This window comes from Oryza sativa, chromosome 2, assembly GCF_034140825.1.
Source record: "Oryza sativa Japonica Group chromosome 2, ASM3414082v1".
Classification (NCBI taxonomy): Eukaryota; Viridiplantae; Streptophyta; class Magnoliopsida; order Poales; family Poaceae; genus Oryza; species Oryza sativa.
The window spans coordinates 4,911,096-4,926,308 of record NC_089036.1 but is presented as its reverse complement, the minus strand read 5'-3'; the positions used below and the strand labels follow the sequence as shown (position 1 = coordinate 4,926,308).

The 15,213-nt window shown below is 46.9% G+C and overlaps 2 protein-coding genes across 3 annotated transcripts; both read left to right on the top strand.

Moving 5' to 3' along the window:
• The first annotated feature begins 3,173 nt into the window (after nucleotides 1–3,173).
• LOC112937966 (uncharacterized) lies at nucleotides 3,174–3,946 on the top strand. Its single transcript, XM_026023453.2, has one exon. It carries the CDS (start codon nucleotides 3,378–3,380, stop codon nucleotides 3,711–3,713), a length of 336 nt encoding a protein of 111 aa, XP_025879238.1. The 5' UTR covers nucleotides 3,174–3,377; the 3' UTR covers nucleotides 3,714–3,946.
• Nucleotides 3,947–5,414: 1,468 nt separating this feature from the next.
• On the top strand, nucleotides 5,415–7,795 carry LOC4328555 (uncharacterized). 2 transcript variants are annotated; one of them, XM_015768537.3, is made up of 6 exons: nucleotides 5,415–5,570; nucleotides 5,672–6,048; nucleotides 6,150–6,252; nucleotides 6,476–6,575; nucleotides 7,204–7,265; nucleotides 7,385–7,795. In XM_015768537.3, coding segments are annotated over exons 1-6 (975 nt in total). In that variant the 5' UTR covers nucleotides 5,415–5,568; the 3' UTR covers nucleotides 7,716–7,795. The 2 variants fall into 2 exon arrangements, with proteins under 2 accessions (XP_015624023.1, XP_015624022.1); XM_015768536.3 differs by having other exon boundaries at nucleotides 5,666–6,048.
• The last annotated feature ends 7,418 nt before the right edge of the window (nucleotides 7,796–15,213 follow it).

Sequence of the window (15,213 nt, the reverse complement as noted above, 5' to 3'; positions counted from 1 at the left end):
CCGGGGGCGGCCGGAGCTTCCACACCGGAACCGGAGGAGTTCCAGGTCCATGCCTCCTCCTTGCGAGCCACACGGTCCGCGAGCTGAAAAAGCTCCGCAGTGGTCTGGGGCTCCTTGGAGGCGATCTTCTCGAGCATGCGGTTGTGTCGCACGCCCCCCCTGAACGCGTAGATCACCGCGTGTGCAGGGATGCACGGTATGGTGTTGCGGACTTGACAAAACCGCTGAATGTACGAGCGAAGAGACTCATCGTCCCCTCGCTGTACCGCGTGTAAGTCCGCTTCTTTACCTGGGCGCGGATATGTGCCCTGGAAGTTCATGGTGAACTGCTGGCACAAATCCTCGCAAGAGTGGACCGACGCGGGTGGCAAGTTCATTAGCCAACCCCGCGCCTGTCCTTTCAGGGCTATGGGGAAGAAATTCGCCATGACCCTGTCGTCACCCCCGGCGGCCTCGATCCCAGTCGTGTAGATCTGGAGAAACTCGGCGGGGTTGACGCTTCCGTCGTATTTTTCGGTGATGGTGGGCCGGAACCTTGGGGGCCAACGGACGTTCCGAAGGCTCGCCACAAAGGCTCGACAGCCGGCACCGCCAACCGGGGACACGGGGGGCTGGCCCCCGCGCCCGGACCGAAGTGGCGCTCCGGACGAGGAAGCGCCCTCCGATGCGTGGGCAGCACGGCGATCATTGCGCCGGCGCTCGATATTGAGGCGGGCATCCGGCCCCTCACGCACATCTTCTTGGGTCGGAGGCATTGACAAGGGAATGGCGGACGAACGGTGGGTAACGGCCGCCGCTCGCCGCGCCCTCCGCCTCGACGACACGGAGCCGGCAGTAGCAGCGCTAGTGGCCTTGGTGGCGGAGGACCGCCCGCCGGCGCCTAGGCGCTGCTGCGCCGTCATGACCAAGTTGGCCACATCATCTAGCCAACGTCGGGTTGGAGTCTCTGGATCAGGGACGACGGGCGGGTGACGTAGGAGCGCGCCCGCAGCCTGGAGCGCGCCCTGGGGCGTGCTGCCATCGCCGTAGACGAGGAGGCGACGCTCCCCGTCTCGCCGTCCTTCTCCATCGCTCGTGGGCGGCGAAGTCGCGGATCTTTCGTCCCCCTCGAGCGCCTCCTCCCGCCTAAGACTTCGGCGAGAGGGGGGCGGTGGAGTACGAGCTCGACGACGCGGGTTCTGCTCGCTGTCGTCACCGCTAGCGCTCGGAGAGAGGTTGTGCGCCACTGCCCGTTCGGCCATTGGGCTGAGCGGGAGAAGCTTGGCGCACACGAAAGAGAACGAGGGCTTAGAAAAACACACGCGCCCCCTACCTGGCGCGCCAGATGACGGAGCGTGGGGCTCCTCACCGGGAGACCGCGCGGGCCCCCCTTTGCCGGTTCGGCCAGGGGCGCTGGGTGAGGTTCTAAGCCCTTGATCTGTGGAATGGTTCGCGAGAGAGCAAATGCGCAAGACACGGGCGATATAGACAGGTTCGGGCCGCTGAGAAACGTAATACCCTACTCCTGTGTTCTGGTGGATCTGTGTATGAAGGAGTTACAAAGAGCTGGAGAGCAAGAGAGTTCAAACTCTAGAGACCCTCTCCCTACTCTTTTTCCCCAGTCCCCTCTACGAGCTCAGGTCTTCTCCAGTCTTTTTTTCCGTCCCCTCTCTTGGTAGGCATGGTCCTCCTTTTATCTCTCAAGGGGATACCACATACACCATTTCTACCTACCCTTCTTTTGGGTGGGGACCCATCCTACTTTGACCAAAACTTGGCTCGTACTTTTGCCTGACACCGGGATAACCCTGTCCTCCCTCATTAATGGGCGGAGATTTGCAATGGCTGCTGTCCGAATGACCCTCCGATGGGATGGGTCATACCAACCTCCACTCCGCCGGAAGCAGGTACAACGTGGAAGCACGGTTGTTTGCCGATGACGCGACCGGCATCAGACCAGTCACAGACCGGTCATTCTTGTCCACCACGTGTCAGTTTAGCATGCTACACGTCTGCCCTTCTTCATACAATGATTTCCTTACAATGGTTGCGATGAAGCCTGGAATGTATCTGGCCGGGGCTGACGTGCCAACTCCAGGAGTTCCCACGCCGGCTCCGGCTAGGGACGAGTGCCTGGAGGCTCTCATCATTCCGATGGGACGGGGCGAGGCGTGTGTCAGGCCGCCTGTTGCCCCCTAACCCGCGATCTGACCGGTCTGTGACCGGTCACACACTGCGACCGATCACGGACCGGATGAGTGTGCTGCGCTACATTAAATGCGGTGTGGGGCGCTCGTCCAACCCGCAATAAACGCGGTTAGGTGAGCGCCGCTGTGCTCACCTAACCCACACACGTGGCGCCAAACCCTCAGGGGGTCGGGGCGCCCCAGCCCTCGGGGACGAAACGGGAGCGGCCCGACCCCTCAGGGAGATAGAGGGAGGGGCGGCCTCATCACCCTCGGGCCCGACCCCCCCGAGGGGGTCAGGCCACGTGGGTGACCGCGGCTGCCCCAAACCTCTAGTCAAGATATCCCCGGTCCCATGTCACCGACAAAGATGTTTTGACTTTGGTCAAAGTCAAACTACTTTAAATTTGACAAAGTTTATAAACAAATATATTAATATTTATAATACCAAATTAGTTTCATTAAATCAATAATTGAATATATTTTAATAATAAATTTATCTTGGATTGAAAATGTTATTATTTTTTCTACAAACTTAGTCAAACTGACTTAGTCAAATTTGAAGCAGTTTGACTTTGACAAAAGTCAAAAACATCTTATAACCTGAAACGGATGTAGCAGTTTATACTCCCCCATCTCAAAAAAAAAAAGACAAATCCTAACTATATATCTTGACATGATGAATGTCCAAATACATAGGAGTATGAATCTATTTGAGATAGCTAAACAGACGACATGTTCTGAGAATTTTCTTTTTCGCGAACGCATATTATGTGAATTGTCTAGGTATGAAGTGTGCCCTGTAAACTACTGTACTTAACTCTATACCTCCCTTGTATTTTTGACACAAGATTATTGAGCAATGAGTAAATCCTAGAGATTTTCACTATAGCAGAATCATTTGCTCATAATTATTTATTTTGAGAGGACATTATTGTTCTTGATTAACAATGTAAAGTATATATTCTCCTCAACACCCGGTCCCAATGTAACCGTGAAGACGGAGCTCAGCCACACACGCATGGCGCAACTGCCGCGACACCGACCAACCCTTCGCCATGCCTAAATCCGGCACCTCCATCGCCGCCTTTTATATCCTCCTCTCCCTCTCGCCGTCGTCGTCGTCGTCGTGCCGTGTTCGATCGCGCCGCGCATCGCATTGACATCTCCGAGGAAAGCTTTGGTATATATTGTTGCGAAGCTAGGGCCGCCATGGCAGCGTCGACGCGCGTGTGGGTGCTCGCCGCGGTGCTCGTGGCGTGCGCGATCGCCGTCCGCTCTGCCCGCGCCGGCCACGCCAGCGGCCACGCCGCCGCCGCCGACGAGGAGGACGCCGCCGCCGCGGCGCCGGCGCCGTCGAAGGGGCACGGGTGCAACCCGCTCAAGGACAAGACGTGCCGGCACGACGACCGCCACGATCCGGAGAACCAGGAGGAGGAAGGGGGGTTCGGCGTCCGGCTGCCGTCCTTCCCGTCCCTCACCGGAGACGACGGCGACGACGACGAGCTGCCGTCGTTCGACACCCACATGACCATCCTCGGCCACTGAAAACAAGGCTGCCATGGCTGCACCATCTTCATCGTCATCATCATCATCTTCTTAACTGACTACGTAGCTCTGTTGATTGGTTCTTGCATTTTGCATTGCTTGCTCTGTATCGAGAAGAGGGGAAAAAAAGGTTGAAAACAAGATGGAAAATGTCATGTAGAATTGTTGCTAGAGTGTGATTCTCCTAGCTGATATCTCCAAAATGTTGTTGTTAATATATCGGTATTGTTCAATCTTCAGTGTTCATCGATCTCCTTCATGAAAGCAGAGGATGCCTCTTCCTCTGTTCAGTTCATCTTCGATCACAAGCAAATCTATAGAAAATCTTTAACATACTTATATATTAACCACGTCATTCAAAATGGAACAAATTTCTACAAACATAATCGCCTGCCTTTCTGTGCCCGCGTCTCTCACAATTCAGCCATTGAAATCGCGATGCATATCCATGCTGGATTGAGCCCTTCCCGTTCTCATCCGATCTCGATCTCTGTATTTCCGGCGGCGGAGCGCCACGAATTCGCCGGAGGCCGTCGTCGGAGATGAACGTTGAAGGATCGGGCATAGACGTCGAAGCGTCTGTAATTCGAATCCTATGGAAGGCCGATTCGGCCATAAGCGGCGGCGGAGCAGCGCGAACGGCGAGAGGGGGGACGTGCGGCGGCGGCGCCGTTCGATTAAGATTGTGTGGATAAGATAAAACGAGGCGAAACAGTAGCCTCAGGCCATCGGCCCAGTCAATGTGAACAGCTACTAGCCCAACCTATGAAGGCCCACAAAACGTGGGCCGCTACCATTATTGGGAAAAAAGTCCACCGTTTTTTTTATTAACGAACAAGACAACCCCGATTTCATTGAATATAGCATGAGAAAAATCTAGGCAACATATACGGAATATTTAAAAAAAGAGAGAAAAAGCTCGAGTCATTAGGGACCAGGCCACAAAGGCTCTTTGCTCCCGTCAGGGTCTAAGTTCTTGCCTCCTCTTTGATCTCAACGACCAAATTTGTTAAAAAAAACGAGTAGGACAACTCCTCAAACTAACTTTCTTAAGTTCACTTTAACTTCCTTAAGCAGGCAGAATCTAATTTTTACCCATTGAGTTAAATAGACCGGGTAGGGCGACTGTTCGAACAATTGAAATAAGTGTAATTTGACCCCCCCCCCCGGCAGAGGTTTTAGAGGACAGTTTCGCTGACATGGTGCTTACGTGATTATGTTGACCTAGATTTTATTCCACACGGTGCTTATGTGACTTTAGAATTAAAAAAAATATGTGAGGTCTATTTATTGTTTACACACAAAAAAAATAATGGAACCCCTAACATGTAGGGCCCACATGTCATCCTCCCTCCAACCCTTATTCTTCTCTCCCTCCCTTATCTCTATCTTTCTCTCCTTAGCCCGTCTACAAGGAGCGGGGTCGGGAGGACGGACGCTCGAGCGACGGTGTGGGCGGCCGAGAGCTGAAGCGGTGGCAGCAGCAACCCAAATCCAGCCCACCAAGTTTGGACTGCCCAATCAGGCCCATATGGGAGCCCATACAACTGGGCCTCGGCCCATCACAACCAGAGCCAGGAGCCCAGAAACGGCCCAAAATCTCTCTCTCTCTCTCTCTCTCTCTCCGTGTCGTCGGGCCAGCTCACGCAACCCCAGAAACGGCACGACATTCATCCCCCTCCAACGGCTACCGCTGCTTCCAACGCAGCGCCGCCGCACGCGGCCTCCTCCTTCCCCTCCCCCCTCAACAACCCAACCGCCTCCTCCTCCAAACAAATCCACGGGGAACCATCTCTCTCTCCTCGCCCCCGCCGCCGCCGCTGCTCCTCCTCCGATCGGTGGAGCAGCAGCCTTCATGTACATACCATTTCTTTCTTTCTTTTTTATTCTTGTTTTTTTCAATTTCTTGATTTCTTGATCGGTGGATTTATTATTTGTTTGTGTTCTTGGAGGAGCAGGAAGGGCGAGGCGGGTCTCGATCGGTGGAGGGGGAAAGATTTCTCCTCCAGTTTTCCTCTAGTTTTGATCCTGGAGGAGGTGGCTGCTGCATCTTCTTCTTCACCGAAGATTGGAGGAGTGGATTTCGTGTGGTTGTTGCGGCCGACCGCTTTCTTGCTCTCTTGGCTCGTCGGCCTCCGCCGCCGATGCTGCGGGATGCCGTCCCCCGACGCCGCCGCCGGCGATATTGAGAGCGCCCTCGACGACTTCGCCCGCGCCGACGCCGACTGCATCGCCGCCGCCCTCGCCTGCGGCCGCACCAGCTTCTCCTACCGCCGCCTCCCCGAGCCGCGCCGCCTCCGCCTCACCGTCCGCAAGCTCGACGACTCCTACTTCGGTATACCAAATCGGCTCTCTTCCTTCTTGCCATGGAATCCCCTCCCATTGGATTTGGGGTGACGCGTTGCTGTGTTCGTTCGTTTCTTGCTGCTTGGGTAGATGTGCAAATCGCGAGGTCAGCCGCGGTGTGGGAGCTCAAGGCGGCCATCGAGGACGTGTTCGCCGCGCTCTACGATGAAACGGACAACAAGGCCATCTCTTGGTACGGCTGCATGCACATCAATCTTGATTTGCAAATGTACCAACAAATGCGGCGAAAAAAAAAAGTTTCCCCTCTTTGCATTACATTGTGAATTTCTAATATTCATTATAGTTTCCTATCTTGGTTTGTGAAAATGATTTCGGTGGTTCCTGAGATTTTTTTTAGTTTAGTCTGTGTGTTGGGTTGATATATTGGTAACTAAGCATTGTTTTGCTTGTTTTAGGCAGCACGTGTGGAGCCACTTTTGCTTATGTTTCAAGGACGAGAAATTGACAGATGACAAGGCAACATTGCGTGCATTTGGTATAAGAGATGGTGATGAGGTATATGCATGATCTCTATTTGTGATTGGCTCATGGATGAATCTTTAGTGCCGACTAATTCTCCTATTTTTCTTGAGTATGTGTCATGTTTATGCAATTGTGACACATTAGTACACGATAGATTGCTGTATTTGCAAATAAAAATAGGCATAATTTCTTTGTTCATGCACAAGATATGCCTATGATATTAGGCAATTTTCAGAATAGACACTATTGCGTGTGGGTAAGCTCTCTAGTCAAGTACTACCATTGATTTGTCTGAATTCCTGTTGACTTTTCATGATGCCATTTGTGGTCCTCTCACATCAAATTATTGTTTCAGTTTTCAGAAATAGGGTAAGAGCAAATCTAATTCAGCAAAATCTTGCACTACTTTTGATCTCTTCTATTTCTTGGTCTTAGAGATTTAGGTGGTTACCGAGATCTTGCATGGTCTGTTTTGTGTAAAGAACGACTAAACTAAGAAAAGGATCCACTCTTACAGCTCACATGGGTTTGACTGGATAAGCACATTCAAGCATGCATGTCCACTAATTACATCTGTTCGAGTCTTAAGAAATCCTTTGTAAATTGAGTCATGATTCTAAATAACTCTCCTTGTGTTTACCGCCTTCAATCTTTTGTGCAGGTTCATTTTGCCCAGCATCTTTCTGTTGAATACAGACCCTGCAAGTCCCTTTCCCTCAGAAGGTACCCTGAGCTTCAAACGCCCCTGAGGGCTTTTCGTCTATTTGATCTACATCTTCCATTTTGTACAACTTTATTGGATGTTCAGAATTGATGACATTCCTAATGATTTCTTATGTTAGGTCAAGGACTTCATTGGATGATTTCAGTGCTAGGTCAAGGAGTTTGTTGGACGATCTCGGCGAAGATGATGGTGATAAGTTTATCGACACGAGGCATTCTACTAGTGTTTTGGAGGAAGGGCTATATGTTTATCAGCACGATGAGGAGCGCATGGAAGAGAGTCGCAAGAAGGGAGGCTTCTTTAGCGGTTGGTTCTCCTATTCTAGATTGAGGGGCAACAGTAGGACACATTCAGAGGATGCCATCCAATCCTCCTGCGAAAAGAGAGATACTCGAACTCGGCCAAAGCTGGGGAGATGGTTGTCTTCCAAAAAAACTAAAGGCACATAGCAATCTAGATTGCCAACTGTATCTCACACGTGTTGCTTTGTTCTTCTGAAATGAAAATCAAAATTACATTCTTGTCAGCATGATATGAATGCTTCTTACTTCAACACGATGAGAAGTGGCTCCTGGCATAACTTGGAATATATACCTTTAACTTAGTCAATATCAGAGTTTTCTCTGTATGTATATATACGTATGTGTACTGTCTGACTCTTGTGCAGCTATGCTTGGTTGAAGAAAAACAATGACAAGTCCTACTATGTGGTGCAACCGTGCAATGAAATATTTCTCCTCTCTACTGAATCTTTCGTTGCATAAGAGATAAGAGACATGCTTGATGCCTAACAGATTTTCACGGAACATTTAGTGAGCCAACTCTCTCAAATTTTGATGCTTTACAACTTACAATTTATTGTCATCCTACACATAGAATGAACCCAAGACAACTTGGGCCAAAAAAAAAAAACTATCCATACTAAAATGAACAAATTAAACATTTAAACAGCAGCAGCAGTAGAAGATCAAAGTGTAGAAGCTAACTGAGAAGAAAGTGTAGAAGCTAACTGAGAAGATCTTGATTATCACACAGAGCTTGAGATCCCCAGGGCTATGTCTCCAGTTCTCCACAACACAAGACTACTAATGCCCAGGGCCTCGTGGACTCGGTCCGGCCCTGGCGACGGCGAACACCGGCAGCCTCCCCACCGAGAACCCGCCGCCGCCGCCAACGTGATCACGCAGAGGCCTCGAGCACTCCACCGCCGTGCAAAGCAGCAACACCACCACCACAAGAACAGCCAGCTGCATCAGCGACAACGACGACGACGACCGAAACCCCATCCCCAACTCCGCCGCGCTGCCAAGAACACTCGAACAAGCTAGCTATCTTGAAGATGAAGAAGATCGCGGTCGTAGGAGCAGGAGTAGTAAGGGTGTTTGATTGGCAGAGGTTGGCCATGGCTGGGAGGAAGAAGAAGATGTGTATATAAATGGAGGAGGCATAGCAGAAGTGCAGGACAAGAGACGTGCGTTGAATTGAACGCGCGGACTTTGGATGGATGAAAAGCGGAGAGGAGTTGACAAAATGGATGGAGGAAAAGTGGTGAAGTAGGCTTGATCCCGTTAACCTTCTTCGGATTCTGAACAAAATCTTCTTCCTTCCCCTCTCCTTTTCATCATCGTCTTTTTCTTTTTCTTGCTGACGTTGCATTTACACCTCCTGTTTGACCACCAGTGCAGTGCAGTGCAAATGCATGGCTAGTTTGGAGGTCTGGTGTTTTAATTTGATTTATTTAACATGATGCAAATCTGCATGCAGTTGGTGCTGGTCTGAATGTTTTGTGCTGGAATGACACATTCAGAGCTTTTGCTTGGTGCTTTGATAATTTAATAGAGGAATTCTAAATGTAGGGGAAACTGGTGTTGCGGTATGTTCAAAGTTTCTTTTTTGAGTCATTGTTACGGTACAGCGGTCGGTACCAGTACCGCCCGGTACCAAAATCCTAGCCGTTGGATCTGGCCCGATCCAACGGCTAGTAGAGTTTGGTACCAGGCGGTACCAATTCTATCCCTATCCAGTACCACACGAAGAACTGAGGTAGAAGGGCAAAAACGTAACTTCGTGTGCAATAACCAGATCGGGAGGGATGGACGGGCAGCTCGAACCCTAGAAGCGGCGGGATTCTCGATCGCCGCTGCCGCCTCGTGGATCGACGCCGCTGACTCCTGGAGGTGAACTCAGCCATCGCTGTCGCCGCCGCCGGGAAGGACGACATCGACGCCGCCGCCTCCGGGAAGGACGACATCGACGCTGCCGCCGTCGGGAAGGATGACATCGACGCCGCCGCCGCCGGGAAGGACGACATCGACGCCGCTGCCTCCGGGAAGGACGACATCGACGCCGCCACCGCCGGGAACGACGAGTTCGCTGTTGCCGCCGACGGGAAGGACGACTTGGACGCCGACGCCGCCGCGCGGGAAGGACGACATCGACGCCGCCGCCGCCGAGAACGACGAGTTCGCTACCGCCGCCGCTTGCTTCAACGCCGCCGCCATTGGGAAGGACGAGTTCGATGCCGCCGCCGTGACCTGCTTCAACACATGCCAAAATCCGCCGCTCGCCGCCACTTGATTGCTTCAACGCATGCCGGTGTCACTCTCTTCCGATCCTACCCATACCGGAACAAACGGCAGATTTGTACTGGTACTGAGCGGTACTAGTACCAAGCGGTATAATTTGCTGGACCATAAAAAAATCTCTTCTTTTTTTTCCCTACCTAATGTTATGCAGTCAATGGAATTCTGAGTGTTGCGTTGCTTCTAAATTGCGAAGGTAAATTAAATTGGAGTACCTCCTACTCAAAGTAAATTCAGCAGTGGTGTTTTCTTTGCCAGTTAGCAAAGCACGCACTAAATTCGTCGTCGGTAATAATCACCGGGAGGTGCACTTTCAAACGCTTTCTGTTACATATTTGAATGGAATCCAGTCCATTCATTCAAACTGTTGAATGCTGAATCTTTTACCAAAGGCGTCCATACTGGTTGTTGCTATCCCCGTTCGGTCATTTATACTACATATTTTTTTCAGCTCCTTTTCTTTTCCTATCCCTCCCGACAGATTTATCTTAGATCTCGTCACTCGTCAGACGATCAACTGTCATGCAACCTTTTGGAAAATTTTCCCGCATTGTTGTTCGTTTCTTGTGCCATGCAACCTTGTGTCGGTCGGGTGTGGCAGAAGCCATGTGTCGCCGATGTTTAGTTGGTGGTTTCGGATTAAGCGACAGACCATAGCGGTAGGCGGTTCCGAGCGAAAGCTTAGCCCAATCTTTAGGCCAACAGTGACTATGCTTTCGGGCGTGAGGGCATTGTTGAGGTACCCCTCCTCCCTCGGTAAGGAGCTCTGGGTGAAAACCTTGTCCCGTTTTTGGGACGGATGACGACGGCGTCTCTTGGAGTCGCGACCCTCGTGAGGGCGTCATTTTAGAGTCTTTACGCCGTTGTGGTGTTGTTGGCCCGGTGGCGATCGGTCTCACATAGCGACGGCCAGTTCGGTACTCGGCTTCCCTCTCTGTAGCGTGTGTTTGGGCGGTTGGTACATGGTTCGGGGTGTGTGCCTTGGTGCACTTCCTTCCTCGACAGCCAGCTGTCGATGTAAAACTTTTCTTCTAATCTTAATTATATTGAATGACCTCCTTCGGTCATTCCGGCAAAAAAAAAAAGTTGCCGCTGTTCAACAAAACCCCTCACAATGTGAGTCCTAAAAAAAATGTAAGTCTGATAATTTATCCTGTCAAACAAATTGATACCAGTGCCCCTATTCCTTGCATTTTGTTTGGAAGTTCCTACTATATTGGTCCCTTCGAACCTTAGTCAGATCAAGATTAAATAAGAGCATGTAAAATGAGAAAACCATTAACGTATGATAAATTGTGTTTTAATTATTATAAATTTAAAAATATATTTATTTGATATCTTAGAACAACTTATATATACAAAGTTTTCATATGAACTGTATCATTTAGCAATTAAAAAAAACATACTAATGAAAACTAAAATAAAGTCGATATCTTAATTAGAAGGATAATTTTACCATACCTAGAGGTACCATATTTTTTTATGTAGAATTTAACGAAACGAAAGAGGCATGTGTGTGGCAAAGCAGCTGGACGGCTCAGGTGCATGCTGGTGAAGAAAGCCTTGGAGCTAAGGTGGCGGCCGACCACCACCCGTCTGCGCTGCTTTGCAGGACTCCGCGGCGCGTATGCACTGTTTGCAGCTACGAAATGAGGGTGTTGCATTCGCACGCGGCGGGCGACGTACGACGACACCGACACGGCGACACCCGTGCACGACCGACCAATGCACCGGGAGGGAGAGCCAAATCTGCCAAAGAATATCGATCAGTAGAGATCAGATCACTGTGTGTGTTGACAGGGAAACAAATCTGTTCAGAGAGGTTTCATCCCGAAAAAAACAAATCTAGAACTGGATATTATATATTCTAGTACAATAAATCTGAACATAGGTATATCCAAATTCGTATTACTAGAATATGTTACATTTAGCATAGGTTAGTTTTTTATGGGACAAATGGATTACGAGTTACAACCGGACCGGGGATGTTGTCGTCTTGATGAAAGCATCTGTGCACTTTGCCGATGGAAAAAGAACGGGAAGAAAAGGCTCCTGTGGATTTTCTTTTCTTCTTTTTTTCATTTTTCTTGCATACCGCGCGCGCAGGTTAGGCAGGTTACAGCTTACAGCGCGTGGTTGTGCCGCTGGTGAGGAGGCGACGATTGTGCGTGTCGTCGCCGTGTCGCAAAAATTCCTTGCTTCGGCGTGTGCATGGCGTTTGACCCCCGGGGCGTCTTGACACCGCCGGCGACGTGGCTGACTTCCTCAATTCTCATGTTGCTTTCGTCCTTTCTCCTTGTGGGTTCGGTAGGTTTTACATCACTCCGATTTTTTTTCTTTTAACATTTTGATATTTTTAAAATTTGTTTTACAAATAAACACTTGAAAAAAATTATTTCAGAAATAAACATTTTTCGTGGCTAGAGTTATTGGCGTTATTCATGTTAAGTCATTAGCGTGAAGAGGGTCGACACCAAAGACCAATTTATTTTTTCCTGTTTGAAAATAACTTATTTGTAATAAAAATATATTTATAAATAGATTCTAGACATCAGTTTCATTGGCCGATAACCTATTTTAAAAAAAGATATATTTACATGTTTGTCCTTTTTATATTTTTTTACAAATATGTCATTTGCGCAGATCCCCTTCACATTGATGGCTTAGCTTTCTGGGGGATAAGGGGAACGGCGCTGGCGTTGTCATGTTAGGGTAAGACAAACTATAGAGATGTTCCACAAACATCTTACTTGAAGCTCTGTTTCGAGTGCACTAAGCGAAGAGGCAAGTGATGAGTACAAATCATGGAAAGGTCAGTATAGCTTGAATGAACTACGTAGTAAAGGTTTAGTACAGAGCATGATTAAGTCACGGTAACTAAGTACCCGTAACGTTTAATAGATAGAAGTAAGTAACAAGATCATGGCACCAATGATCTAATAAGTTTTTAAGAGTGTATTTGTAAAATAAGTTTTTAAAAAGGTATAAAATGTAAAAGTAATCAGTTTTACATCACCTCTTCATCTCTTCCTGGCCTGCGCCAGCGTGAGTGCGCGCCAAGAAGAGGAAGATCGTATGATTTGTGCCACGAAGGGAGGGGGACCTAGATTGATTTTACATATTCAGAAATTCTATTTCACTAACCTGAGCCTAACCTTTTCCAGGTTGTTTGCCTTCAGAATTCAGAAAAAGGTTGTCGATTTGCAATTTCACAGACAATCTTCAGCTAAATTTTCCGGTGATTATGAGTTTCTGGCTGCGTCTCTGAAACTTCTAGTGTATCTGATTTGAACAAGGTGAATACGGATGCACAGTCATCCTTCAGAATTTTATCATCTGAAGTTATCTTCAGGTTCTGGTCTTCTGAATAACTCTTGAGCTTGGCACTTCTGCACCTCTCATATATTCAGTTCTTCCTCCTCTTGTAAATGAGCACAAAACGTTGTTTATCTTCATCCGTGTAAGCGCACGCCGCGTCTTCATCAACATCTTCAATCTTCATCCGCATGAACAAATATGTTTTAGATTTTTTTTAGAACGAAATAAGTTTTAGATAAGTCTACTTCAAAATTCTGCCTCCAAACTGTGAAACGAGATTATAACAAGGAAAAACGAACTACTACTGAAGTACTGATTAACTCGATTTCGGGTGTGTTCTTTCCCGACTCACCGCTCTCATTTTGCACGCGCACGTTTTCCAAACTATTAAACGATGTTTTTTTCGAAAAAGTTTTCTATAGAAAAATTACTTTAGAAAATCATATTAATCTATTTTATTTTAAAAAATAACTAATATTTAATTAATCATATGCTAATGAGTTGTTTTGTTTCACGTGCGTAGAGATAGCTCCCAACAGCACAAAACGAAAGCAGCCTTCGGATTGGTCTAAGGCCCATTCTCCATGTTGTGAATGGGCTCTTGTATATCGTAGCCCACCTAAAACAAATCGCATGTAGGGATTTGGAGGATTTTACTAATTACTTATCGTAAATTCGCTAAGAAAATTAACTATCCGAACTATCCTGAAAAATCATGTATTTTAAATGAGCTACATACTATAACCCTATATACTATCGGATGAGATACAGCATTTTCTGCTTGAACAATATGTTTTTCTACTCTTTTTAATTTCTGGGTGGGCCTTCAACACCGGTTTCACCTTTCGTTGATAAATAAATAATGTTTTGTCTTCCTCGCTTGGTGCCCAAAGTGCCCAAGCCGAAAATCTTTCCTCGCCAATGGGCCAAAATAATACTGCAGTATGAAATGGACTATTAATATTAGCCGTGCTCTATGTATTACTACTAGCTATTAATATTTCAAAATTAGTATTAGCTCCCCCTACCCTAAAAAAACGAATACATCCACAATTATATATACATCTAGAACATCCAATAAAACCAGATCTAGCATTGAATATATTTTGATAATATATTTGTTTTGTATTGAAAATACTATTATATTTTTTAATAAACTCAATTAAACTTAAGTAAATTTGACTATGAAAAAGTCAAAACGATATATAATACGAAACATAGGTAGTATTATTTTTTTTCGAACGGCCAATCAGGTGATTGGCATTATATTAATAGAGAGGAGTTTAAATATAGTATTAATATTTCAAAATTAGTATTATCTCCTCCTACCCTAAAAAGGCCTTACACATATATCCACAATTATATCCTATGTTCCTCGTTTCTTCAAAATTCATTGTATTGTTTCGTGATGAAAAAAATTACATAGGATACAATGAAGGGATCACCTATACATTTGTTAAAAAATTTTCTCCTAAAAATTTGACAGATATAATTATAATACAATCGTGATGCAATTACACTGTAACTTACTCCCTCCGTCCCATAATATAAGGGATTTTGAGTTTTTACTTGCAACGTTTGACCACTCGTCTTATTCAAATTTTTTTAAAAATATTATTATTTTTATTTGTGACTTACTTTATTATCTACAGTACTTTAAGCACAACTTTTCGTTTTTTATATTTGTAAAAAAAATTGAATAAGACAAGTGGTCAAACGTTGCAAGCAAAAATTCAAAATCCCTTATATTGTGGGATGGAGGGAGTACATGCTACTTATATGTAACTTTTAAAAATCTCTCTATAACAGTCTATTTCGATGAAACGAAGGTCGTGGGAATGGATCCTCTCACATATGTGCACGCAGCGACTTTTTTCCTTCTTCACTTGTACAAATCTTGAAACAAATCTAACGGTTTAAAATTATGTGAAAGTTACATACAAGTTATAGTGTAATTACATACAAGTTAATTACACTACGATTGTATTGTAATTATATCTGTCAAATTTTCAGGAGAAAATTTGTCGACAGATATATAGCAAAAATG